Below are 25918 nucleotides of genomic sequence, written 5' to 3' on the forward strand. Positions count from 1 at the left end.
GGAACCAAGGGGTCCCCAGTTCGATTTCCAGTCAGGACACATGCCTGAGGTTGCGGGCCAGGTCCCCAGTTGGGGGCATGTGAGAGGCAACCACACATCGATGTTTCTCTCCCTCTCTTTCTCCCTCCCTTCCTCTCTCTCTAAAAATAAATAAATAAGATCTTAAAAAAAAAAAGAATGAATGTCAGAACAAGTGTTTCTTGTTCACTTCTATGTCTCAGGCATATGGACAGCACCTAACATAATCTGTGGCATGAATGAATCGGGGACTTGAGGAAATTTAAAGAGACTAGCTATGGGGATCCATGTGTTAATAAGAAAGATCCAAGTCTGTGGACTAGAGGAAGAGTCCTGCTGAGGGCAGGGGTCACAGCAGACTCACCTGTCACATACTTGTATATGCAGATGTCACATCATTCTCACCTGTCACATTACATACTAGTATATGCAAATGTAGATCAGCCTGCCCCCACAGCTCCTGCCACCCAACCCAGGCTTTAGAAATGTTTTGTTAACTCCTGGATTTACAGACCTGTTCATTTTTATCTGGCAAAGAAAGGCTCATTTTGACATCTGACTTCATTCTCCGCAGGAGGTATGGATTTATGGTATCTCGTAAGACACATGCACATTTATAAGCAGTTTTAACCTTAAGTAAGACGAAAGGAAAACAATTACTGTATGTTTAAGAAATGCATTTGTTCTTACCTTTCAATTGATTCCAAAGCTTAAACAAGTCATTTTCAAAAGGATGACCAATTATTACATAAAATTGGTTGGAAATGGTTGGAAAAATTAGTATTAAATTCAATATGCTCCAGGAGGTAGGGGCTTTCATAATAATATCAGTTAAAATAAAAAAACTGACCAAAATGTACAATCAAAAGAGCTACTGATAATTTTGTACCCTATTCCTTTTCTATACTTTGCTTTAATTATTACTGCGTAGTTAAACCCTCTAGGGAAAAACTGCTTTCAAACAAATCTATTTATAATCTTGGGAGTCTCCAAAAGCTACAAAGGAACTGCTACTCTGCAAGCTGAAGATCAAAAGCCAACCATGGGGGAAGCTGCTGCAATGGAAGCAACCAGATAATCAGCAGAGATTACTGCTCACTGGAGACTTTGGAGAGCAAGTTCAAGAAAAGCCCTATGATCTCAGAAATGAAAGGTCACTCTAGTCTACAATGGAGCATATGGTTCTGCAACAGAGCATAGCCACATGAGATGGATATTAACTGCACCGTAGAAAAACAAAGACCCACACTGCAGAAAACCACTCTCTCTGCATTTCACTTAAAGGCAAAGAAAGAATTCAATACATTATTGATATTTTAAAAAATCTAAATAGGCTTAACAACCTAGTAAATTACTCTTTAATGGAACAAGAAAAATTCCAACCAAAGTTTAAATTTAAGGAAGTTAGCTGCACAATAAATGAGAGGTTGATCATAATAAATAAAACTTCATGTAACAAAATTAACATGATAAAAGAAAACATTTTAAAGGACCCTAAGAACACCTCGAGTATATATACATGTATGTTCGTGTATGTGTGTTTATCTTATGTTTATGAGTATGTAAACATAAATAACAGGTTTTACTTGGAATAGCAGACAATACAGAAGCTCAATATCATTCAGACATTGATTAAAATTACCTTTAAGATGATGATCAGGTACATATAATGGGTTGTTAATGCAGAGATAATTAAATTTCAGAATTTAACAAAACATCACAACATTACAGTCCCACCATGGAAGCAAGTACTTGTTCAAATTCTTCAAAAAGCTATACAGTGTTGCGCCTAAACTGTCTCCTCCAGAAGGACTAGTGAGCAAGTTGGTGATGCTGGGAGACCAGGGTTGCTGCTGAGTGGCCTGGCTACTCACTTCCGTTCTCCCTCCCACCTGTCCACCCCTCTGGAAAGTTCCCCTGCTCCTGGGCCACTGAGGTGAGCTGACAAGGGTCAGAGCCCAGAGCAGCTGGGCATGGGTCTAGGTCTGTTTCTCATACACAACTCTCCCCAGAGGAAGCCCTTAAGCTCTAGACTGGGGTGGGGATGGGAAAGCAGGAACGACCAGGAAACCCTATTTTAGCCTTCATGTCAAGCCACACTTTCCAGTTCAACTCTCTTAGGGAATCCTGTCCTTCAAGCAATAAAGCTGACTCTGTATTTAATTCCCATCTTCCTCTGGTGTCTTCTCTTCTGTGAGTAAAAAACATATGGGCATGGGGAGGGGGGCAGTGAATCCAAATGCATTTCTCTATTACTTCCAACTCCCCAGTACTGTGGGAAATGGATACCTAGCTGAGCATACCCATGTTTCCTTCCTCTTTCTGACAAAGCAGAGTGATAATTATTCCCCAGCTTTGCTTCTGCCAGAGCGAAGTGCTGAGTCTCAATAACCTTGAGGATGAAAGAAGGTACAACTAGATGACTTCTCAGGTTCTTTTCAGTTTTAAAATCTTCAGCACAAGTTTAACACACAAATCCAAGAAACGGTCCCTATATCTGGTAGTTAACTTTTCTTCCCCCTTTTCCTCCCCAATCTTACAGGTCCTAGCACAGTCATCCCATCCCCAGGAAGGCTTTCTTGACTCCCACAAGCTCTAATATTGGCTATTTCCTCTGATCGTAGAAAGACCTTACTTATTACCCTGTACTATAATCATGTTTACCACTTTTCCCCACACAGCCTCCAGTGAATTGGGAATATTATTCAAAGGGAGGTTCTGGTTGCCAGCCATCTCCTATCATTTTTGCATCAGCCTGACACAATAAATACCTGTTGACAGACTATATCCTTGGGATTCAGTAATGCACAGCAGCCATGAACTTAAAACAGAAAGGAACAAATAAAAACAGCACCTCAGACAGAAACGCTGGGTCTCCCTCCATAACTAAGAAGGAAGAAAACTACCTCAAAACTAGAGACAACCAGAAGTTCCGAAAAATCGAGCTGCATGGAAGTCCAACAAACAAAAATATAAAGAAGAAATACTCATCCAGACAGGTAGGAGGGGCAAAGAGGACATGTTTGTGGTGGCAGTGCCAGCGGCAGCAGCAGAAGGCTGGTGGAAAGCGCAGTCACCCATTTTAAAAAGTGGGGAGGACACGTGGGGTGCGTTCCCAGCTCCTGACCACCCACGCAGCTCACTGTCCCAGCATAGGGGAAAATCAAGCCTCATTCCTTCTGACTGTGCAGACCAATAGAGGTTGGGGTGGAGGAAAAACTGCTGGTGTCTCGCAGAGTCTGCTCATTTAAAGGGCCCCCACAGTCCTGGAGTGTCCACAGACCCACCCACTCTGGGAATGACAGCCAGGGCAACAGCTAGAGAGGCACCAGTCCCATACGAAAGTGGGAGAAGTGCCTGAAAAAGGGGAAAGTGCTGAGCAAGCAGCACTGTTCCCTCTCTGACCCCTTCCTACATATAGCGCCACAACGTGGTGAAACGGGTTGCCCTGTACTGATGAATACCTAAGTCTCAAACAAGCTAGACCCAAAGAAGACCACACCAAGACATATCATAATTAAAATGCCAAAGCTTAAAGATAAAGAGAGAATCTTAAAAGCAGCAAGAGAAAAGCAAAGAGTTACCTACAAAGGGGTGCCTATAAGACTATCAGCTGATTTCTCAAAAGAAACTTTGCAGGCAAGAAGCGACTGGTAACAAGTATTTAGAATAATGAAAAGCAAGGACCTACAACCAAGATTACTCTATCCAGCAAAGCTATCATTTAGAATGGAAGGGCAGATGAAGTGCTTCCCAGACAAGGTAAAGCTAAAAGTGTTCATTATCACCAAGCGATTATTATATGAAATGTTAAAGGGACTTATTTAAGAAAAAGATCAAAACTATGAACACTAAAATGACAACGAACTCAGAACTATCAACAACTGAATCTTAAAAATAAAAATAAAATCCAACTAAGCAAACCAGAATAGGAACAGAATCACAGGTATGGGGATCATCTGGAGGTTTATTAGCTGGGAGGGGGAAGGGGAAGATATGGGGAAATGGTGCAGGGATTAAGAAGCATAACTGGTTGGTACAAAATAGACAGGGGGAAGTTAAGAATAATATAGGGTGAAGCCAAAGAACTTACATGCATGACCCATGGACATGAACTAAGTGGGTTGGAATTGCTGGGGGAAGAAGGGTACTGAGCAGAGGGGTACAAAGGGGGAAAATATTGGGACTACTGTAACAATATAATCAATAAAATATACTTAAAAACAAACAAACAAGAAAATAGCACTTCTGCTCCCAAGGACCTTATAATCTAACAATGAAAGAAAAAGTTAAGTGCACAAATTTCTAATTCAAGAACTTCAAGGAAGAAACAGACAATATTACATGTTCTCTAAGTATTTCCCCACAAATGACTTATTAATCCCAAAGGAGAAGTGGTAACTTCAAAGAGTTTAGAAATCTGGCAAATAACTACCTCACCCAAGTATTCAGACCACTGCCAATTAATACCACCAACAAAAGGATAAACAAACAGCATGTACCTCCAGTTAGGAAGCACTGAGAAAGGCATGTCACTTCTGTGATAGCCTTGTCAAAAATGCATAACCTAAATCCGATCACAAAGAACAGAAGAAAAACCCAAAGTGAGTCACATTCTATAAAATGACAGCCCTGTGGCCTTCAAAAATGTGAAGGCATAAGGAAAATTAGGGAAGCTGCCCCAGATTAAAGAAGACTAGACATAGATACTACTAGAAGAATTGGCAAAATACGAATGACATAGACTTTAGATAACAAAATTATATTGATGTGATATGATTCTATAGAAAATGTCCTTGTTCTCAAGAAATACACATTGAAGGATTTGGAGGAAAGGGGCATCATGTGAAATGTGCTCACAGATGATTCAGAAAAAAAACAACCCATAAATTTGTGTGATGTATAGAGAGGTGCAGGAGGTGGAGGGAAGGAAAGATCAAGCAAATGTAGCAAAACATTAGCAAAATACTAACAACTGGAGTATCTGGGTGAAGAGTATATAGAAGTTCTTTTTATGATTCCTGCAACTTTCTGTTAAACTTGAAATTATTTCAAAATAAAAAGTTTTAAAAAAGAACACTACAAATGAAGCACAACAGGGAGTCAGTGGATAAAGAGAGCCCTTACAAAAGTTAATTAAAAATCATTCAATCTCAAAATGTAAAAGGTATTAAAATTGTTGTTGACAGTCCTCTAATTTTAAGATCTAAAATTCTTTTTCTAATTAAGTATTTCAAAACATGTGAATATCTCTTTCAGTGAGAGGCTTTCTTCATGGCTCAGTCATGACCTGGCTGGTGCAGGCCCCACCTGAGAGCTGTGCAGAAACCTTGGCTCTCACCCAGAGTGAAACCTGCTCTCAGGTCAGCTTCATTTCCTGATGTTCCTGCCTGTGACAACTCCATTCTACTGGTCACCCAGGCCTAAAATTTAAGGGGTCAGCTGCAGCAAGCTTACCACCACTTACACCATTTCCTTTACCTTACCAGCCTTCACATTGTCTTTGTTCTGCTTAAAAAATTGCCACCTGGGTCCTTGGTCTTCACCTTCTTCCTCAGGATTACCATGCAGGTCCAGGACCAGGTCTTCATCACCCTCACTGTAAAGATTCCTACAGGTCCCCCAATGCCAGCTTCCCTTCCATAACTACCTGCAACCTGAGTAACCCTCTGAGAACAGCCCATCCCAGTCTCCTGTTCAGACAACCTCAGTGGCTGTTCCTGTCTGAGGGCCTCTGCCTCCTTTTCAAGGCTCCCATTTCCAGAATCCACAGCTTTACTGCTACTTCCCCATAACATCTCCAGTCCAATCAAGTGTGTCTCTTCACTGCACATGGCCACATAATGTAGCTATTGCCTTAATCTAATGCCCATTCTTCTAAATCTGTTATCCTAGAATCAGGATAAGAGGTACCTGTCTCATTAAGCCTTCTCTGAACAAGTCTCTCTGGTTTCCCCTTTTCTAAAACTTTATACTACTTTATAAAATGTACTACCTCAATTTGCACTAAATTATATGCTGTCCAGAACTGATTCACTCTTATTTCATAATTTCTGACTACTCTGGAATATTTTACATGATTTTTAAAAACTCATCTGGAAAAATATGAGCTATCGAGCAAAAATTATTTTGTAATTTTTATCAGATACCAATTTATAAGTTTGGCTATTTCCCTTATATTCTGAATGACTTGGCTACAAAATATAATATTAAAATATTAAAATACTAATAATGTTACCTGAACTGGAGAGGCATTTGAATATCCCCCCATGGTGATGGGGACCGAGAACTGTTCCATAAACACAGGTAATGTGCCTAACTTTCCCGGGAAGATAAAGTCAAAGAGGGACCACAGCTCCCGCAGATTATTTTGCATTGGTGAGCCAGACAAGATGATGCGATGAGGGGTGCGAAACTATTTTGGGAAAGAAAATACTTTTTTATTAAATTCACCTTTTAACAGATAATCACCAACCCTACCCCAAAACATTCCCACCAAATCTCATTATTTAACACATTACATATCATTTTGGTCTTCTCTAAAACATAGAAGACATTTTATGCTAATTTAATTATTCAATTACATAAGGGAAATTTTTTTTCTTATTGCTCATGCTGAATACTATGGGGTTAATTTGGATACGGTTACATTCTAATAATGGATCCCTACAAGAGACATTAAGTGATATGAACAATTAGAATTTAAAAGAAAACATGATTAACAGCAAGAATAAAAAGTTTCTGCATTAAGGCAAAATATATATTTCAAATTCCTTATGCAAAGGCACAACAAAAAATTAAATAAGTGTGTTACTAAAAACAGGGACTTAATTCTCAATTAAATACTATTATTCACCTGGAAATCTCCCATGTTATAAGAGTTCATACCTGTTTGCAAGCAAGGGTGATGGCAGCATTTGGATTTCGAATTTTGTGTCCTTCATCCAAGATCACGTAGTGCCAGTCATGCCTACTAATATCATCTTGCATCAGTCGAATGTAGGAATAAGAAGTTATTAAAATTCCATGACAATGAACAATATCTTGAATTAGTTTCTCCTAAAATGACAATAAAATGGTAAAGCCAGTTTTAAATAAGTTACATTAAACAAGCATGACTCTTGAAATGACAACCTTCCAATCTTGATGCAATTGAAAGCACTTTATAAATATAGATACAAACATAATACATACAATTGTAATTTTACATTATCAACAATGGAAGGTTACTACATGGTTTCATTCATCTGTAAGTGGTAAATACTACATATCCACTATTGAGAGGAGCTCAAAAGAAGACCCCCAAAAGTTATAATATACAAACACTCAATTTTTATTTTTCCAAAACATACTCTATGTCAATCCTTGTTAAATTTAAAACAAGGCAGATAAAAAGTGATTTATTTTAAAACAAAAGAAAAAAGAATGAGAGAAAAGCCAAGGAGACAAGAAAAACAAATCCAAGTGCTCTAATGATTTATAATATGAACTTCAAGAGGACAGAGTAGAAAGGATATCTTTTAAAAAATCATTTTTAAAAATGGTAGAAAAATATCTGAGGAGAGACTGGGTAAATAGAGCAAAACATACTAGAATGTGAGGAAGAAACACTGAAAAAAGACATAGACTTAGGCATATACCTACTAGATGGCTAAATTCCAAAAAGAAAGACTACTGAAAATACTGTAGCTTCTTGTCAGAACAAAAAAAAGAAACTATTCCCTTCAGAGGAAAGACTACCTGTGTTGAACATCTTTTCTGCAACATTAAAAATTTCAGAAAACAAAGGGAAAATCTTTCCATAATTCTAGGGCTAAGCTGACCCTGGAACCCTGCATTGATCCAAACTAGCATCCATGCTCCAAAGGAAAACAAACTCTACCTTCAGACAAGCCTGGCCAGAAAATAAAGCAGCAAGAATGGGATAGGTGCAGGATGCCAGACACAGCCAGCAAAGGGCTGCCTATAGACAACAGATCTTCCAGACTTGAGAGCTCAGCACAGAGTGCTAAGGCAATTCTGCGGTCCTTTTAACACCCATTTTACAGGCGAGGAAACTGTGGCTTGGAGATAGTAAATAATATATCGGGAAACAGAGCTGATAAGTGGTGAAGTCAGGATTTAATATAGAAAGGCAGCCAACTCTAAAGCTAGTATTAACTAAATATTAGGCAACATTGCCTTTTACTTTACTACAAAAGAAAAATTTTAAGGGAAAATTACATGTAATATACATACCAGTTCTTAAAATAAGTTATTAAAACAATAATTAAATGTTAAAACACTTTCAAATACTAATGAACCTGTTAAGAAAGGATCTAAAATATAAAAAGGGATATATTTTTAAATGTTATTATAATTCCAGTATAGTTTAACAAAACCCAGAGTGAGAATAGGACAAAACAAAAGTGTATAAAAATCTCACCCTGCCCATGGTAGAATGGGGCATAAGTGATATAGAACTAGCAAACCACTACAGGGAAAAAAGGACTGAACATGTCAGGGTCTCCATGTGACAGTGGGTTATCAGCAACCAGACTTCCCACTAGGTAAGTACAGCAAAAACCTACCCTTGTTTAAAAGAGCTCCAAACCAGACTGGCACTGAAAGTTGAAATTATGGGAATTATCAAAGATATACCAAGGAAATGCAAACAAAAACAGGGCAGAATAAGAAATAGATATCAAACAACAACAAAAAAAAAGAAAAGAAAGAAGAGGGATGTTTTATATATTAAAGGAGACAACATAAAGAAAGAAGAGCCGTTTGAGACTTTACCTACCAAAAAAGCACTACAACAAAACCCAAAAGCAAAGGCCTTAGAGCTCCAGGCACCTGACCACAGCCTTTCAGGGTTTCATGGATCAGAAGAGGAAAAACATTAAAGAAAACAAAAATTTAAAAATTAAGATACAACTTCCAGTCAAGATGGCAGCATACGTAAACACAGCTTTCCTCCTAGCACAACCACATCAAAATTACTGGTAAACTAGAGAATAACCATCATTTAAAACCATCAGAAATCGAGTTGAATGGAAGTCCTACAACTACAAAATTAAAGAAGAAATCACATCGAGACTGGTAAGAGGGGCAGAGACACAAAATGAGCTAGTCCCACACCTACATGTGGTGGATAAAAATTGGAAGAAATATCTCAGGAGCAAGGGGTCCTAGCCCCACAACAAGTCCCCCAGTCCAGGGTTCCAGTGCAAGGAAAGAAAGTTTCCATAACTTATGTCTGTAAAAACCAGCGGAGATTGAGGATGTGGAAGACAGAAACTGCTGGAATCCCAGGCAGTCCCTGTTAAAGGGCCTATGCACAGACTTACTCAGACTCACTCCCCCTGAACTCCAGCACTGGGGCAGCAGATTGAAAGGCATCAGAAACATTCAGAAAGGAAATGAATTGTCCAGCATCAGGATGAGAGCTGGGGTGCGGCTTTCTCCCGAGTGCTGACAGAGACCATTGCTCCTTTTCTGAGCCTTCCACCCACAGAGCCACAGAGCTGGCAGAAGGGCGCCATATCTGAGTATCCATCAACCTGGCTCACACTGTTTGCCCCACCCTGGAAATTCCCTGAGGCCCTGCCCCACCCAACATTCAGGCCCACCCAAACTGTTTTCAGTGGCGTTTCCATATGAATGGCTTGTATTGAAGGTTCCTGCATCAGATTTTCCAAAATCCACTCAAATGAGCAGCACCCAGCTTCAGTGAACTCCATACCTCTCACTAAATCGCCCCAGGCACTACCAGCAGTCGGCCTTCATTCACAGCTTGGCCTCTCCTGGGAACCTCCAAGCCCAGCAGAAATAGCAGCCATCTACAGATTGTTTTGTAGCTTATGCTGTGTGACCCCAGAGAGAACATATGCGGTGGCTGACCTTAGATGTGCCAATAGAAATCAATGCTCAACTACGAGAGGAGGGTGTATACAGCTCACACTGTAGGCGTACCCTGAGTACCAAGCTTGGGTAACAGGGGAGGCTGTGCCACTGGACCCTACAGGACACCTACCACATTAGGCCACTCCACCAAGCCTGGGAGACATAGCAGCTCTAACTAATAAACAGAAACAAACACAGGGAGGCTGCCAAAATGAGGAGACAAAGAAACATGGCCCAAATGAAAGTAGAGAACAAAACTCCAGAAAAAGAACTAAACAAAATGGAGACAAGCAAGCTACCAGATGCAGAGTTCAAAACACTAGTTATAAGGATGCTCAAGGGACTTAGTGAGGACCTCAACAGCATAGAAAAGATCCAGTCAGAAATGAAGGATACACTAACTGAAATAAAGAACAGTTTACAGGGAATCAACAGTACAGTGGATGAAGCCAAGAATCAAATAAGTAATTTGGAAAATAAGAGAGCAAAAAATACCGAATCAGAATAGCAAGAAAAATGAATCCAAAAAAAAGAGGGTAGTGTAAGGAACCTCTGGGACAATTTCAAGCATACCAACATTCACATCATGGCAGTGCTGGAAGAAGAGAGAATGCAAGAAATTGGAAACCTATTTGAAAAAATTATGACAGAAAACTTCCCTAAGTTGGTGAAGGAAATAGACATATAAGTCCAGGAAGTGCAGAGTCCCAAACAAGTTGGACCCAAAGAGGCCCACACTGAGACACATCATAATTAAAATGCCAAAGGCTAAAGATAAAGAGAGAATCTTAAAAGCAGCAAGAGAAAAGCAGTTAGTTACCTAAAAGGGAGCTCCCATAGATAGGGATGTCAGCTGACTTCTCAGAAGAAGTTTTGCAGGTTAGGATTGGTGAGAAATAATTCACTCAAAGTGATGAAAAGCAAGGACCTAACTGAAGGACAGATAAAGAGCTTCCCAGACAAGAACAAGCTAGAGAATTTTATTACCACCAAACCAGTTTATATGAAATGTTAGTGGGTCTTCTTTAAGAAGAAGAAGATCAAAAATATGAACAATAAATACATATCTATCAACAACTGAATCTAAAAAACAAAATAAACAAAAGCAGAAACAGGAACAGAAATCAGAGATACAGAGAATGTTTAGATGTTTGTCAGATGGGAGGGGGTTCTGGGGAATGGGTGAAAAAGGTGAAGGGATTAAGAAGTACAAATTAATAGTGACAGAATAGTAATAGTCATGGAGATGTAAAGTACAGCATAGGAAATAGAGTCGCCAAAGAACACATATGCATGACCCACAGGCATGAATAACAGTGTGGGAACTGCCTGAGGCAGTGGGTGATTCTGGCAGGAGGGGGACAATAGAGAGAAAATTGGGACAACTGTAATGGCATAAATAAAATATAATTTAAAAAATAAAAATAAAATGAAATATAAAAAAATGAAGATACAAAAAATCTGAGTATCATCATTAATGAGCTCCTTTTACTAGCTATCAGCCTAAGGAATACTCATTCTTTACAATATTCAGAAAGACTGAAATGAAACTCAGCAGTCAATGCCATCTGCTAAAAAGAAAAATGAGAAGATTAGTAATATGAAAAAAATTAGTGACTCTTAAAGGAAAAAAACTGGTAGAATTGATGAAGCAAAAAAAACTAAACAATTCTTTGAAAAGATCAAACATAACAAACCTCGAAAAAGTCAAGCCAAAGAACACACAGACTCAGATGCACAGCATGAGAACTGTCAAAAAGTATCCCCACAGATACAGAGATTACAAAATGTTAACCAATACTGTGTGCGATCTAATTCCAAAACAATCTGAACATCTGAGAGATGACTGTTAACAAAATAAATTACCAAAATCAATCCAAGAAAAATGAGACACACCAATCAGACCAAGTGAAGAACTTAAAAAAGAAGTTATGTTCTTCCCACCAAGTGTCTACCACACCCAAGGGTTTCATGAGTGAAGCAGGATTTGATTCTGTTATTTAAACTGTTCCAAAATACGTAAAAAGGTAGAACACATTCCAAATCATTCATATAAAGCTAGTAAAAGGTGTTTTCAAAACTGACAGACTCAACACATTAGAGATCTATTACTTCATAAATAAAATTTAACAACATACTAACCTAATAAGGCTTATACAGGAACATAAGAATAGATAAATATCAGGAAATCTAATACATGTAATCACAATCATAAAAATTATGTAAAATGTAACATCTTTAAAAATGGTATCTTAATAAGCTAGGATTAGAATATTTTTTAATTAAATAAAGTACATGGGCCAAGAAAATTTTGACAGATAAAAAAGATGAGAAAACTGTCTTCTCATATGTCATAATACACTTAATATGTCAGTCAATAACATTTGCTTTAGAGAATAAGTAAAACACCTGGTGCCTATTCAAGGTTTGACAGAGGAGAGCTACTATTATTATGACTGCTATTTTGCCATCTTCCTGTTCACAATTTTTAGCGCCTCCACAATACTACGTTAAAGGCCACACTTCATTTAACCATTTCTTGACTTTCTACCTGATGATAAACACAGCAGTAAATACCTGAGGGTTCACAGCCTTACAAACATACATACAGGCTCCCCCAGGACTCGCTTTCATTGACCTCTCCCTGACTCCACTGCTACTCCACTGCCACCTGCCCTGCCACAGCTGCTGTCAAAGCAGCGGGCAACACACACCACCAGTCACAGGAACCTTTAGAAGCCAGTGATGATTTCAATAGTCCGTCCACATCTAAATTTTCCATGGAGACGCTGGGCAGGCAAACTACCCTGATGCTATCCCCATTCTTTCCTCCAGAAGTGCAGCGTCTGCTAGAACTCATGAAGAGAGATGACAGCAAACTGAAACCCAGAATGTTCCATGCCCCATTTAACTCCAGACAGAGAGCTGTGTGTATGCACAGAGAAAAGAGAGATGAAAACAATCACAACTGCTTTGGGCCTGAAATACAGCAGAAGTTAAACTACCAATGGGTCATAACTAAACCCTGCAAATGTGGACCCTGCAACTTCTAACTGCTGGATGCACAGAATCACTACGGTCAATTCATTGGCCTCCAGCGAATGCCACCTTGAGCTGGATTCTGGACATCACTTCTCCAAGTTAAACAAATGAGATTCCAAGCCTCTCAAACGTGTTTCACTGGAACCATGTTCAGCTTTTTTTGTATGTTTAAAATTGAAGTTTATTTTTAAAATTCTGTAATGTTAGCTTATAGATGTATAATGATAAATAAGAATTAAGAAAACACATTTATAAAAAGATGAAGACAATTTTGAAAATGTCCCCAGTGAAAAGATAACCTCCACTTATTCAATAGCCACTGGGTAAAAACACAACTAAGACTACTTGTTTTCACCTGATTCAATCACAGACTTCTGTAACTGCTTAGACAGAAGTTTCAATAATGGCGAATTGTTGAATATTATGGACGCCTCTATCCAAATACTTAAGATAAATTATCTCGGGAGGATTCAAATTAAAAGCTTGTAAAATATGTAACCTCTCTCCTAGTTTTTGCAATTAATAAGGTATGTCTGCAATTAGCCTGACTTACTGAATGTAAAGCTGTTATCATTAAAAGATGTCTGTGAAAGTACTACTGTTATTATGGAGGCTCTGGAGACCAATAGCTCCTAGAGGGCAAACAGTGGACTGGTAGAAAACAACAGCCATAAATCACACTGTCAGGCAGCGGGAGAGCGAGTGGAGCACTGGCACATGAAGGCCATTCACAGTAAATACAGCATGGCAGCTTCCCAGGCAGGACTTACTGCACCTGTAATTAATTAAAATTTCCTTCAAGCTAAATCTTTAATAAACAAGGATTTGTGCTGACAATGAAGAAAAAGGGACTCTGGCAACATAATTTCACAATACACCTCACAGAACAAGCATAACATCTATCATTTCTTGTATCCGGTGAATATACCATCTCTAAAGTTAATAGGAATTACATTATTTTGCATAATAATTTGTGTACTTGAAATGGGTCTGAATATTTAGAATGACGGAATGACTATGGCCCTTTTATTTGTGTTTTTACTCCCTTCCAGCTTTAAAAAAAGCCAAGCCTTTTTACTCTAGTGTATCAGAAAACAGGCTTTTTAAAGAACACGCCATGATAGTTTCACCAGATGTTCATGTTTTTATGTGGTCTTTTCTTTCTTGTGCCCCCCCCACCTCCATTTTAACATTCTATTTCATTGTTTCCATTTGGGTCAAATATGTCTGGACACAAGGAAAAAAGGTCTATTCATGAATGAGCATGAACATTTTTGAAGTATTTATAGAGGATCAATAAGAAATGCCAGAGCATCTTTTCTTTCTCAACCACTGAGATAAGGAGATCTACAATCATCTTGTTTCTAATATACGAGGTCTGTCCAGAAGGTATCCCGTCATGTAATATGAAAAATAGACATTTATCAAAAAAGATACAAGAGACATTGTACATAGTATAATATAATGACGCCTCAATCCCCTTCAAAGAAGGCACCTTGGGACCTCACACGGTTCTCCCAATCACCATCAGCTGTCCCATAGTATTTTCCTTAATCTCACTGATGATCTGAAATGTCTTCCCATTCAAAGGTGATTTTAGTTTTGGGAAAAGCCAGAAGTTTCAGGGTGCCAAATCTGGGCTGTAGGGGGACTGAGTCACCTGGGTGATTTGATGTTTCACCAAAAAATTCTGCACAAGACATGATGCATAAGGGGGCATGTTGTCGTGATGAAGCTGCTAATCACCAGTTGCCCATAGCTGCAGCCCGGTGAATCATCTAAATAGTTTCCACAGAGAAATCTTTAAGCTTAATGCAAAATTTGATACAGATTCGTTGCTCTACTCAGTCATTTTTGAATGCGACAGCCACAGAGTACACATGCTGACTCAAAAGCATCTACCACACCCACTGACTAGTACAGTGAAGTATTCGTTGTTCACGTATGTGCATTCCAGTTCACTCGCCTTGGCTGCCAGGTTACATCGATGTTGCACAATGGGTGGACTTTTTCCACAGACCTGGTATAGTAAATGTAAGCTTTTTATGCACACACAGTAACCCAACAAATCCTCACAAAATTACTAAAAATTCCCATTTTACTAGGAGAACAAACTGGGATCACAGAAGCTGAGTGACTTGCCCAAGGTCACAAAGCTATAATATGACAGATCCAAGAGTCAAACCGTGGTCTGGTAATTACAAAATCTATGCTTTAAACCCTTTATGCCATTGTTGTATTTCTTACTCTTAAGCCTCTAAAAGCCATGAATTAATAAAACTTTGAATTACCTAAAATATTCCACAGAATTACCACATCCTACATAGAAGAATAAGGTGGGAGAGACATAAAGTGACAACTGTTTCAGAATATAACCAAGAAATTTCTCATTACACATCTTCTAACAAACAAATTGGAAAAAAGGGTCCTTAATAATTAAATAAATTTTACAACAGAATGTTAAAGATACCACCACCCACTGTAAGTTATAGCATATGTATTGCAAAAATGCTCTATTATTTTTTCATATGTAGAGTTGGCCAAAATATTTGTATGGTTTTTCCATAAAATAAAAGACATTATTTTTCATTTTCACCAATAACTTCACTGATTTGGATTATTTTACTAAGTTAGCTACCTCCCCCATGTTATAACATTGACTGTTCTCAATATCTTAATTTGATTGCTATCAATTTCAACTGGTCTACCCTACTGTAGAGCATTGTCCCGTGAGAAATCTCCAGCATGAAACTTCGCAAACCACTTTTAACATGTTCGATCAGTCACAGCACCTTCTCCATTCACTGCACAAATCTTTCCTTGCAATCCAGTTGTGTTTTTACCTTTCTTGAAATAATAAAGCATAATATGCTGAAAATGTTACATATTTTCTTCCATCTTTAATATTAAAATGGCTACCCAGAAATGTACCAATTTTGATGTTTGCTTTTTTTAAATGCACGCTGATATGACAGCTGTCACAATACAATCTAACAAAATTATTCTGAATGAAGTTAAAGACAACTAAGCACTACTAGAGCCATCTTACAGAAAAAACCAGACAAACTTTTTGGCCAACCCATTATTTTCTTTCCCCATAAAAATGGTTAGCTTTTCAAGGTAAGTTAAAACCAACATCCAGTTTGGGGAGCCCTAATAGCATCAAAAACCTGGAATATTGTGTTTATAGTTATTCAAAAAATAAATACTAACTGACTAACACATTAAGTTTGTCTATGTTAGAAAACAGGGATCATAAAGCATAATGAGAAAGGGAAAATCTGACTCCCCTTAAATAAGATTTCAACTGACTCTTAAAGGAGATTCAAGAGACTAAAATGTCTTTATTGGATCTTGTGGTTGAAAATATTAGCCATATATTTTTTTGCATGGTTGCTGGGCTTTATTTGATAATTCCCAATTATGCTGTCAAAGTGAAATTAACAAAGATAATTTATATAAGATAAAACAGTGAGAGAGGTGGGAAGCTACTGTAAAAGGCTATTTAGGGAAGAAGAAAAATAGAGGTGCTCCATTCAGAAATTATTTGATTATTTAATATGTTCTCTAAATGCAAAAATTTCAAATTTTATGTCATACCAGCTACAAGTCATTAGGAAATAATCTATTTGAATGGCACACAGAATAAGTATGGCATTACTACTCTTTGAGGTATTTTTAAATATTTCCCTATTTCTTCAGCACTGAATGTTCATATGCCAAAACACTACTATTACATTTAGATAGGACAGCAGGTGGGCATAGAAAGCTCCCTCATGGAGAAGGAATCGCAGCTGATAGGATGTAAAGGTCAGGCTATAGATGCTGGGTTAGAGACCAGACTGGCATTGACAGAATATTTGAAATATGATTAAGAAACATAAACTCTATTGCAATTTAACACACCTGTAAGCTAACAGGTGTGCATGGAACGGCAAAGAGCTGTGTATATACAAGTAGAAAAGGACAGAGCAGAGGGTGCCTGAATCCAGAAGCCAGAGTTCTGACCTTGCAAGTGTTACTAACAATGTATCTGCAAGGAATTAACACGTTTGTTGTGTCATCATCACAAATAGTAAAATATAAGTATTAATAACAAATAATAAACTGATTGTATATCAGTATGGTTTGAAAGGTGCAAGAGAACATCATTTTGACCTTTTGCTTGACAACTTACATTTTCAGAGATTTTACAACAAAAAAGGAACAGCAGAAAGAGTTAAGGGTCAAAGTAAAAGCACAAGTCTACTGCTTTTCCTAAAAAGTTAAATAAGTAAGAAACTTCAGGTTAAAGTCCTTGGTGAACTGTAAAGCATGAAAAATTTATGAACAATCATATGTATACATGTGTCTGTGTGTGCAAAACAACCTCAGAAGGTAGAATTATTGTAAATAGAAGTGAAATATCTACTCTAAGGTTTTGCTCTCTGAACAAGTAAGGAAGTCAGCCCTACCAGTGTCAATTATATTTCCAATATGAGTCAACGTATTTCACTTACATGAAAGTAGTTTTTCAGGTTATAATTACAGAGAAAATTCAGGTGAGCCATAACCCAGATGAAGGTGTGAAATATAGATACTTCACTAGTCCAAAGAAAATAAAAGGATAAATATGAACATATGAAAATTTTGCCTTTTAAAGATAAACATCAACTAATGAATCCTACAGAATTTTGCAATACAAAACATGAAGAGATATCAATAAACAATGAAAGTGAATAAAAATGTTTACAAGGCTAATGATAGGACGGTGATAATTTATTTGACCAGAAAAACAATCTAAACTGTTATTTTCATGCTCCTTAAAAAAATCACTTTTTTACTCACAGTATTATATTTTAACTCAGTTTGTTTTCCGTTTATCACTTAAAATTCAAGACAAAGTCAGTTGGTTTTAATAACTGCTAGTATAAGTAAGATTCCTTCTCACCAAGCTTGAGCTACCAAGCTATAGATATTTCTGATTCACTTCTACCAAAAGTTCTGCTTACTCATAATCACAAACAAGATGGAAATTTGGAAAGAAGGGGTACTGACAAAATCACAGAAACATTGGAGCTTAGTGGCTCACGTGTCTAACTCAGCAAGGCCACCCTTCACTAGCTCTTTCACAGGGTGCATGAGCACTCACTCAAAGCTTCAAAGACCCAGTAAAGAAAGAGCTCATCATAAACTGCCACTTCTTGTCAATAAAACAACCTGCAAACCACAGTAAAAAATGTGTAATTAACAGTTATTAGGGGGGAGGGCAGAAGGAGAGAAGGGGGATAAATAAGGGAAGGGTTTAGTCAAGGAACATGTATAAACGATTCATGGACATGGACAACTGGGAGGGATATGACTGTGGAAGAAGGGGTGGGCTGGGTGGGTGGGGAGCAATGGGGAAAAATGGGACAACTGTAAATGAAAAACCAAAAAATAAAAATAAATTAAAAAAATAAAAATAAAAATAAATGTGCAATTATTATTTATTCAGCAAATGCTTATAGCGTACTTGGAATATAAAAATGAGGAAGACATATAAAGTCCCTACTTTATGGGGCTTAGTCTAGATGATGATACAGATGAGAATAAAAAAGCATAATACCTATGCTTTTTAAAACAACATACCTATGCTACCCATAGGAGCACAGATAAACCTCCTTTTAGATAATGTGGCTAAAACTATAAATAAGTGAGAAATACAACTATAGAAATAGTGATTATGCTTATATGATGATTAAGGATTCAGAAAACAAAAAACAACTAAAGAGCAACAATGCAAACTTTTAAATTCTCAAAATGGTAGGTTGTTCCTTTGTTCGTTAAAAACATGTTTTAAAAGCATATTAATGAATGCATTTACTAATTAAGAGTTTTATATGACGTTTTGTACCCACATTCCTAAAACTTCCTAAAGCCGTTAATGACCCCATTCCAGCCAGTTAACTGTCCCATAGGCCCCTGATTTATGGTCCTACTTGTGCTCTCAAGCTGTGCACAATGCCTGTGCCCAGCTGTTCCACTGGACAACAAACATATCTCAACACCATTAGGGACTATCAAATATAGAACTCTAAATTAGATCTGTAATAAGTTTAAATACATGAAAAGAAACATAGAAACACACTGTACATTTGAGAAATAGATGGATCAAAGAAAAAACATGTAAAATGGAAGGCTTCAAAAAAAACAAAAACATACTAACGTGTGGTAAAGTTACCTTTTTGTGGGTATAGGAACCGGTTTCGTGTAGAATTGCCACTCTGAATGGAGGCCACCATGTATAAAATTCCTTCACCCACTGATGCATCACTGTCGTCGGACAGACGATGATAGTTGGACCCAAACCCTGAAACCTGTATCCAAACATCCAAGAAGAAAATACAAGCATAAATGAGAGCATATGAATGATAAAATGCCAAAAAAGCAAAAAAAGAGAAAAAAACTTAGCTTAAAAAAGGAAATCCTCCTATGGAAACTTATTGATATTTTCTTTAATAGAAAAAGCTATGACATTAAAACCCAGTAAGTGAAATCTCTATGATCCCATTAATCAACTAGTGAATGCAGGTATTAAGAGCAAACAGTAACCAATACATTAAAAGATAACATCTAAAGGAAAAGAATTTCAGACTTCTGGCCAAGATGGAGGCGCAGGTAGATATGCTGTGTCTCCCTTAACAATTAAGAAGAAATACATCTACCGCAAAACTATAAAAAACAACCAGAAGCTCCAGAAAATCGAATTGAAGGGAAGTCCAACAAAGAAATAAAGAAATACTCATCCAGAGAAGTAGAAGGGGCAGAGCCAGTGCAGAGAGGACGTGGTGTGGTAACAGAGGCACAGTGGTTGGGGCTGCCCAGTGGAAAGTGTAGTCACACATTATAAAAGTCAGGAAGGAAACGTGAGGAACTATTCCAGTCCCAGACCAGATAGGGCAGCTCACAGTTCCAGTGCCAGGAGAAAATAAAGCCACGTTGCTTCTAACTGTGAAAACCAGTGGGGGTTGGGGTGGTGGAATAAACTGCCCATCTCTCAGCAGAGTCTATTTGTTTAGTGGATAAGGGGTGAGAGCTAAGCAGGTGGCACTGTTCCCTCTTGGACTCCTCCACCACATACAGCACCACAACTTGGTGAGATGGGTTGCCCCCACACTGAAGAATACCTAAGGTTCCACCCCTTACAAAATAACAGGTGCAACAGCTCTACCTAAGACACAGAAGCAAATAAAGAAGGCAGTCAAGTTGAAGAGACAAAGAAGTACGACCCAAAGGAGGAAGCAGATCAAAGTTCCAGGGCAAGAACTGAGCGATGAGGAGATAGCCAACTTAACAGATGCAGATTTCAAACACTGGTGATAATGATCCTCAAGACTTGACAGACAAGATTAAGTACAACAAGGAAGAAATGAAGGCTATGCTAAGTGAAACAACGAAAAATCCACACAAAACTAGTGGTGAAGGAAAGGAAATCAGGGTTCAGATCAACGAATTGGAACAAAAGGAAGAAATAAACAGTCAACCAGTACAGAATGAAGAAACAAGAATTGAAAACAACAAGGAGGGGCTTAGAAACCTCTGGGAAAACTTTAAACGTGCCAACATCAGAATCATAGAAGGAGAAGAGGAAGAGCAACAAATTGAAAACTTATGTGAAAAAATAATGAAGGAAAACTTCTCTAATCTGGCGAAGGAAATAGAGACATACAAGTCCAGGAAACACAGTCTCAAACAAGCTAGACCCAAGAAGGACCACACCAAGACATATCATAATTAAAATGCCAAAGCTTAAAGATAAAGAGAGAATCTTAAAAGCAGCAAGAGAAAAGCAAAGAGTTACCTACAAAGGGGTGCCTATAAGACTATCAGCTGATTTCTCAAAAGAAACTTTGCAGGCAAGAAGCGACTGGCAAGAAGCATTCAGAATGATGAAAAGCAAGGACCTACAACCAAGATTACTCTATCCAGAAAAGCTGTCACTTAGAATGGAAGGGCAGATAAAGTGCTTCCCAGACAAGGTAAAGCTAAAGGAGTTCATCATCACCAAGCCATTACTATATGAAATGTTAAAGGGACACATTTAAGAAAAAGATAATCAAAAGTATGAACATTAAAATGACAACAAACTCACAACTATCAACAACAGAATCTAAAAAATAAAAACAAAAACAAACTAAGCAAACCACCAGAATAGGAACAGAATCATAGATGTGGGGATCATTTGGAGGGTTATCAGCTGGGAGAAATGGGGAAATGGTGCAAGGATTAAGAAGAATAATTGGTAGGCTCAAAATAGATAGGGGGATGTTAAGAACAGTACAGGAAAGGGTGAAACTGAAGAACTTATATGCATGACCCATGGACTTGAACTAAGGTGAGTGGGAATGCTGGTGGGGAGTAAATGGGCAGAGGGGAGCAAAGGTAAAAAAATTGGGACAACTGTAATAGCATCATCAATAAAATATACTAAAAAAAATTAGCTCGTCTATTTAAAAAAAAAGATTTTGAGTGAGAGGCCACACTCACTTTTATTAGAATATATTGTTATAATTATTTTATACTATTATTATTAAGTGCTTACTGGGCCTAATTTATAAATTAAACTTTATCATAGGCAGGTAGGTACAGGAAAAATAGTATATATACGGTTCGGTACTATCCAAGGTTTTAGGCATCCACTGGAGTCCTGCAACATAGTCTCCTCTGATAAGGAGGGACTTCTGTACCTTCTAGGGTGGGACGAAAGTTTTTGCTGTTGGTCTCTCCTGCTGCTTGTGAATAAGGCAACAGCCCAATGGTCACTGAGCAGTTGGGCTACAGTGCAAGGAGACCTTATAACCACAAGGAGAACTGGCCTGAGTAGAAAATTTAAGTATCTGGGTCCCTGATGACATTTCCAATCTACTGATCATGCTGTGTCTACAGCCTACTCCTGTGGTTTCTAGATATATCACACATATTGTGAATATTAAACCCAATTTGAGACAAGGTTTTATTTAATCACAGTCAAAATATCTTGATGCGTTACATACCATATATACCTGACTGAATCTATACCATCCTGCCCTCCCCTTCCCTCCTCCTACAATGAAACAAGTGTTCCTTCTCTTGTCTGAGACCAACAGCTCTGTACTGCAGTGAGCCTGTGCCCCACCAGAGCAACACCCCCATTACTGTGGCTGCTTCATCTAAGTGCATAAGATGAATATTAAGCAAGTAAAACTAACTATGGAGTCTCTTCAACACTAGACTCACTCAGCTCATGCTACAAGAGGCAACTGGGAGCAAGACTGGTTAAGGACACTGTAGACCAAACAGCCTACCTCTCTCACATTCTGGAGCAGTCACTGGCAATTCTTAAATTGTCATTCTTCCCCACCCCTACCTTTCCCATCCATCATGGGTGTTGAATATCTATAGTTAGATGCACACTGCACATACTTCCCCCATGTTATCTCATTAATTCCCAAAGTTTCAGTGTAGTTTCTCTCTACACTGATGATGCCAAATCTAGGTCTCCAGCCCAGGTCTTGTTCTTGAACTCCAAAGTACCATATTCTTGGATATCTAACTGCTGGCTGATATCTCCACTTATACGTCCCCATGGTGCCATCCTCCCCACACCTTGCCCTCCTCCCATGTTTCCAAATTCAAACAGAAGAACTGTCACCTATTCTCCAGGTGACCAAATGAAAATCCAGGCCTCATCCTTGGTTGACCCCTCTTGTTCTCCACTATATCCAATCATCTATAGAGTTCCTGTAATATCTGCCTCTTAAATTCCTCTCAAAGTCACCTGCTGTTTCCAACTACACTGTTGATACTCCAGTTCTGGCTACTATAATCTCTTACCTGGGTTATTGCACATTCTAGCATGATTAGTTCAAAAAAGCAAAATCTGAATGCTTCATCCCTTTACTTAAAGACCCTTTTAACGTTTGCCTGTTGTTCTTGGGATAGTTTAAACACTGTAACCTGGCCTGTGAACCCATGAGGATCCATCCTCTGCTCACCTCTTCAGCCTTACCTCTCACTGCCCCCATCCCAACACCTGCCCTTGAGGTTCAGCACTCCACCTGTCAGCACTGTCTTCAGTTACTACAAAGAGCATAATCCTGACCACTCACTCTTTGCCTTGTCCCTTCTTACCCTTTTATTCTAGCTACTGTCTATTTGTCCTTCAGACCTCAGCTTCTTCTATAGCATCTTTCCTGTCCTTTTCTCTCCAGGGCTAAGGATCCTTCCCCAGTGCATCCACCCTAATTAGAACCTCATATTAACCCTATCATATCCCTTACTGAAATTGTATATGAGAGCCTTCCTAAGCTCCTTGAAGGTAAAGACAGCCTTTCTTCAAATGATCTCAATGCCTAAACTACAGGAGGTAATTAATGAATATTGGTTTCAGTAAAGGAAAACAGTTTTTGAAGACTGGAAGAAAATATATTGAAATGTTAAAAGAAATCATTTCTGAGTAGGGGGATCACGGGTGATTTTTATTTCCTTGCTACATCTCAATAAATGATACCTGAACTTAAAAAAAAATGTAAATTAGAGTAAATCGCACAGTGCTTGAAATTTTTTTTTAAATCTTCTGCAAAACTGAAAAATACTTTGTAGTTGTAATAGAAAAACAAGCTGTAACTTAAATGAGGCTTACTCTTACACTCCAATGTGACAAAACGCCTCTACCTACTCCTAAAATCCTTCAACCTCCAACTACAGTTAGTGGCTCTGCCTCCTGCTCTGCAGAAAGGGCTAAGACTGCAGAAGCCAGAGGCTGAAACTGACTCTGACACTTTCTGCAGCATTCCCAAGAATTTCTCTGCTGCTTACCAAGACAGGTCCCATTCAGGTTTCCTGCGAAGAGCATGGCTATGCCCTGGTGCCTTCCAAGACAATATTCCTTTCTAAAAGGATTAAATGCACCAACATTATCCTCCAAAGGGAACAAAAGAGTCAATATGTACTCAGCAGGGATTATGAAAAACTGATCAAAACCTGTCTAAAATAGTTAAAAAGAAACTCACTTTCAAATAAGCATTAATACACACATATGCTTTTTTAATGTTATACAGCATTTTTTCTTTTTATAACATGCTTTCTGCAAATCACTGCAATGATGACTCACATATTGTCATTTAAGGCCAGTATCTTATTTTGGCTGATCATCTATCTGGCTTTATTACACCCTTTAATTTCTGCTGTTTTCCCTTTATTAGAAGACGATGGGGGTTTCAGGCTGAGTGGACACGTAGGAGCAGACCTGCACCACAGAAGGGGCATCAAATCCATTAACAGTCACATCAGCCCTGGCTGCTATGGCTCAGTGGACTGAGCATCGGCCTGCGAGCCAAGTGTCGCTGGTTCGATTCCCAGTCAAGGCACGTTACTAGGTTGCACGTCAGGTTCCCATCTGGGGGCACATGAGAGGCAACCACACAGTGATGTTTCTCTCCCTCTCTTTCTCCTTTCCCCTCTCTCTAAAAATAAATTAATTAATTAAAAAAAAAAAGAAATGGCTAAATGTACTAGAGTGGTTACAGTATCAATTACCAAACTGGCTAAAATTCCTTTCATCTTTGATTATCATTGTTTACACATCATGAATTTAGGACAAGCCAATAGTTCCAGGGTCAAATATTTCAACCTGTAGGACAGAAATCTGCTATTCATAGTCTAGAACTTACCAGAATTACAAACTAAGATATTTACCTTTGAAAGTTTATTAACTTTTTCAGGCTATTAATTTGTAATTAGGAATTTCCTAAATGATGTGCAAGACTTTAAAGTATTAACTAAAGTCTGAAGGATAAATAATTTATTTCCTCTCCATCATGAAATTTGGGGGAGGGGTCTATTGTATCATAATACAAACAGCAAAGTGAAAATAAGACAGTATGTACATTATGAACTGGGAACATAAACAGGATAGATTTTTACTAACCACATGTAATATGCTTCTCCTTAAAAACAAACACACATACAAAACACATTAAAAAAATAAATAATTTCTCTTACATAACATTTCTTCTTGGTATCCCAGAGATTTACACTATCTTAATGATCATGGACCTTAAAACTGCAGCACTAAGACCATCTGAAATTAGGGCCCCAAAATCTACAGCTTATAGGAGTTCAGAGGAAATGTACACAGCCAATGGAGTAATGCCAACTCACAACACTTGACAATTCAATTTTATTTGAACTTCATTTAACTATTCATCTGACTATTTTTCTTTAGGACATAAACATAGAGGAAAACTCCAAATTCATTCAGTTTCAGAGGAGGACATGTTATAAAACTGTTAAAACAATTTGCTCTGGCACACAAAAGTGGAGGGGATCCCTCAGTACACCTCTCTCCATAAAGAGCCCAGATGTTTTTATGATATATAACAACAGTTTGGGCGGTCACTTCTACCAATACTATTTTAATGAAGACGATCTGGGCTACAGACCAACATGCCACACTATTTCATTATGGAAAAGAGGATATGAACATTGATAGTTAATTGATTACAGTTGTTGTTCATTTTTAGCCCTGACGTCACTCCTAGTAGGACTGTCACTACTCAAGAGAGCATGTTTTAATTTTTAGATCAAAATTACACTGCAGGAATGACTTTAGGTTTCCTAGGCCCAGAGTACTAGATTCCACACAAGTTTCATGATAATATGAAAGGAAAGGAAGAAAAGACATGGGAAATAAGAAAACCCCAGAAATCATTTAAGAAAAGACAGTCCTGTAAAACATCTGGTACAGTTTGGGGCATTCTCGTTAAAACAAACAAACAAACAAACAAAACAAGTAGAGTTACAGAGTCAAGTCACCTAAGAGCTTATTTAGAAGAGAGAAAGCACTTTTACAAATAATAAACTAATTAACGGCAGTCATTGAAAAGAAACATGAAATGCACATCTTCAACTTTGACTTTTCCCTTGGGCTGAAATGCCTTCATGTATTTCCAGGAAAAAGGTAACAGAATTC

General features: G+C 38.1%; 1 protein-coding gene across 1 annotated transcript in view; it reads right to left on the reverse strand.

The window, feature by feature from the left end:
- The window catches only part of ERCC6 (ERCC excision repair 6, chromatin remodeling factor), a 79509-nt gene that overhangs the window by 13934 nt on the left and 39657 nt on the right, over positions 1-25918 (reverse strand). Inside the window, exons 8-11 of the mRNA XM_090278360.1 lie at positions 19148-19283; positions 6907-7077; positions 6257-6433; positions 533-649 (exon numbers count right to left, since the gene is read on the reverse strand). Of these exons, the coding sequence (XP_090134486.1) occupies positions 533-649; positions 6257-6433; positions 6907-7077; positions 19148-19283 (601 nt within the window). The remainder of the gene's footprint in view (positions 1-532; positions 650-6256; positions 6434-6906; positions 7078-19147; positions 19284-25918) is intronic.

This window comes from Furipterus horrens, unplaced genomic scaffold (assembly GCF_987537825.1).
Source record: "Furipterus horrens unplaced genomic scaffold, mFurHor1.1.pri manual_scaffold_5, whole genome shotgun sequence".
NCBI classification, from domain to species: domain Eukaryota; kingdom Metazoa; phylum Chordata; class Mammalia; order Chiroptera; family Furipteridae; genus Furipterus; species Furipterus horrens.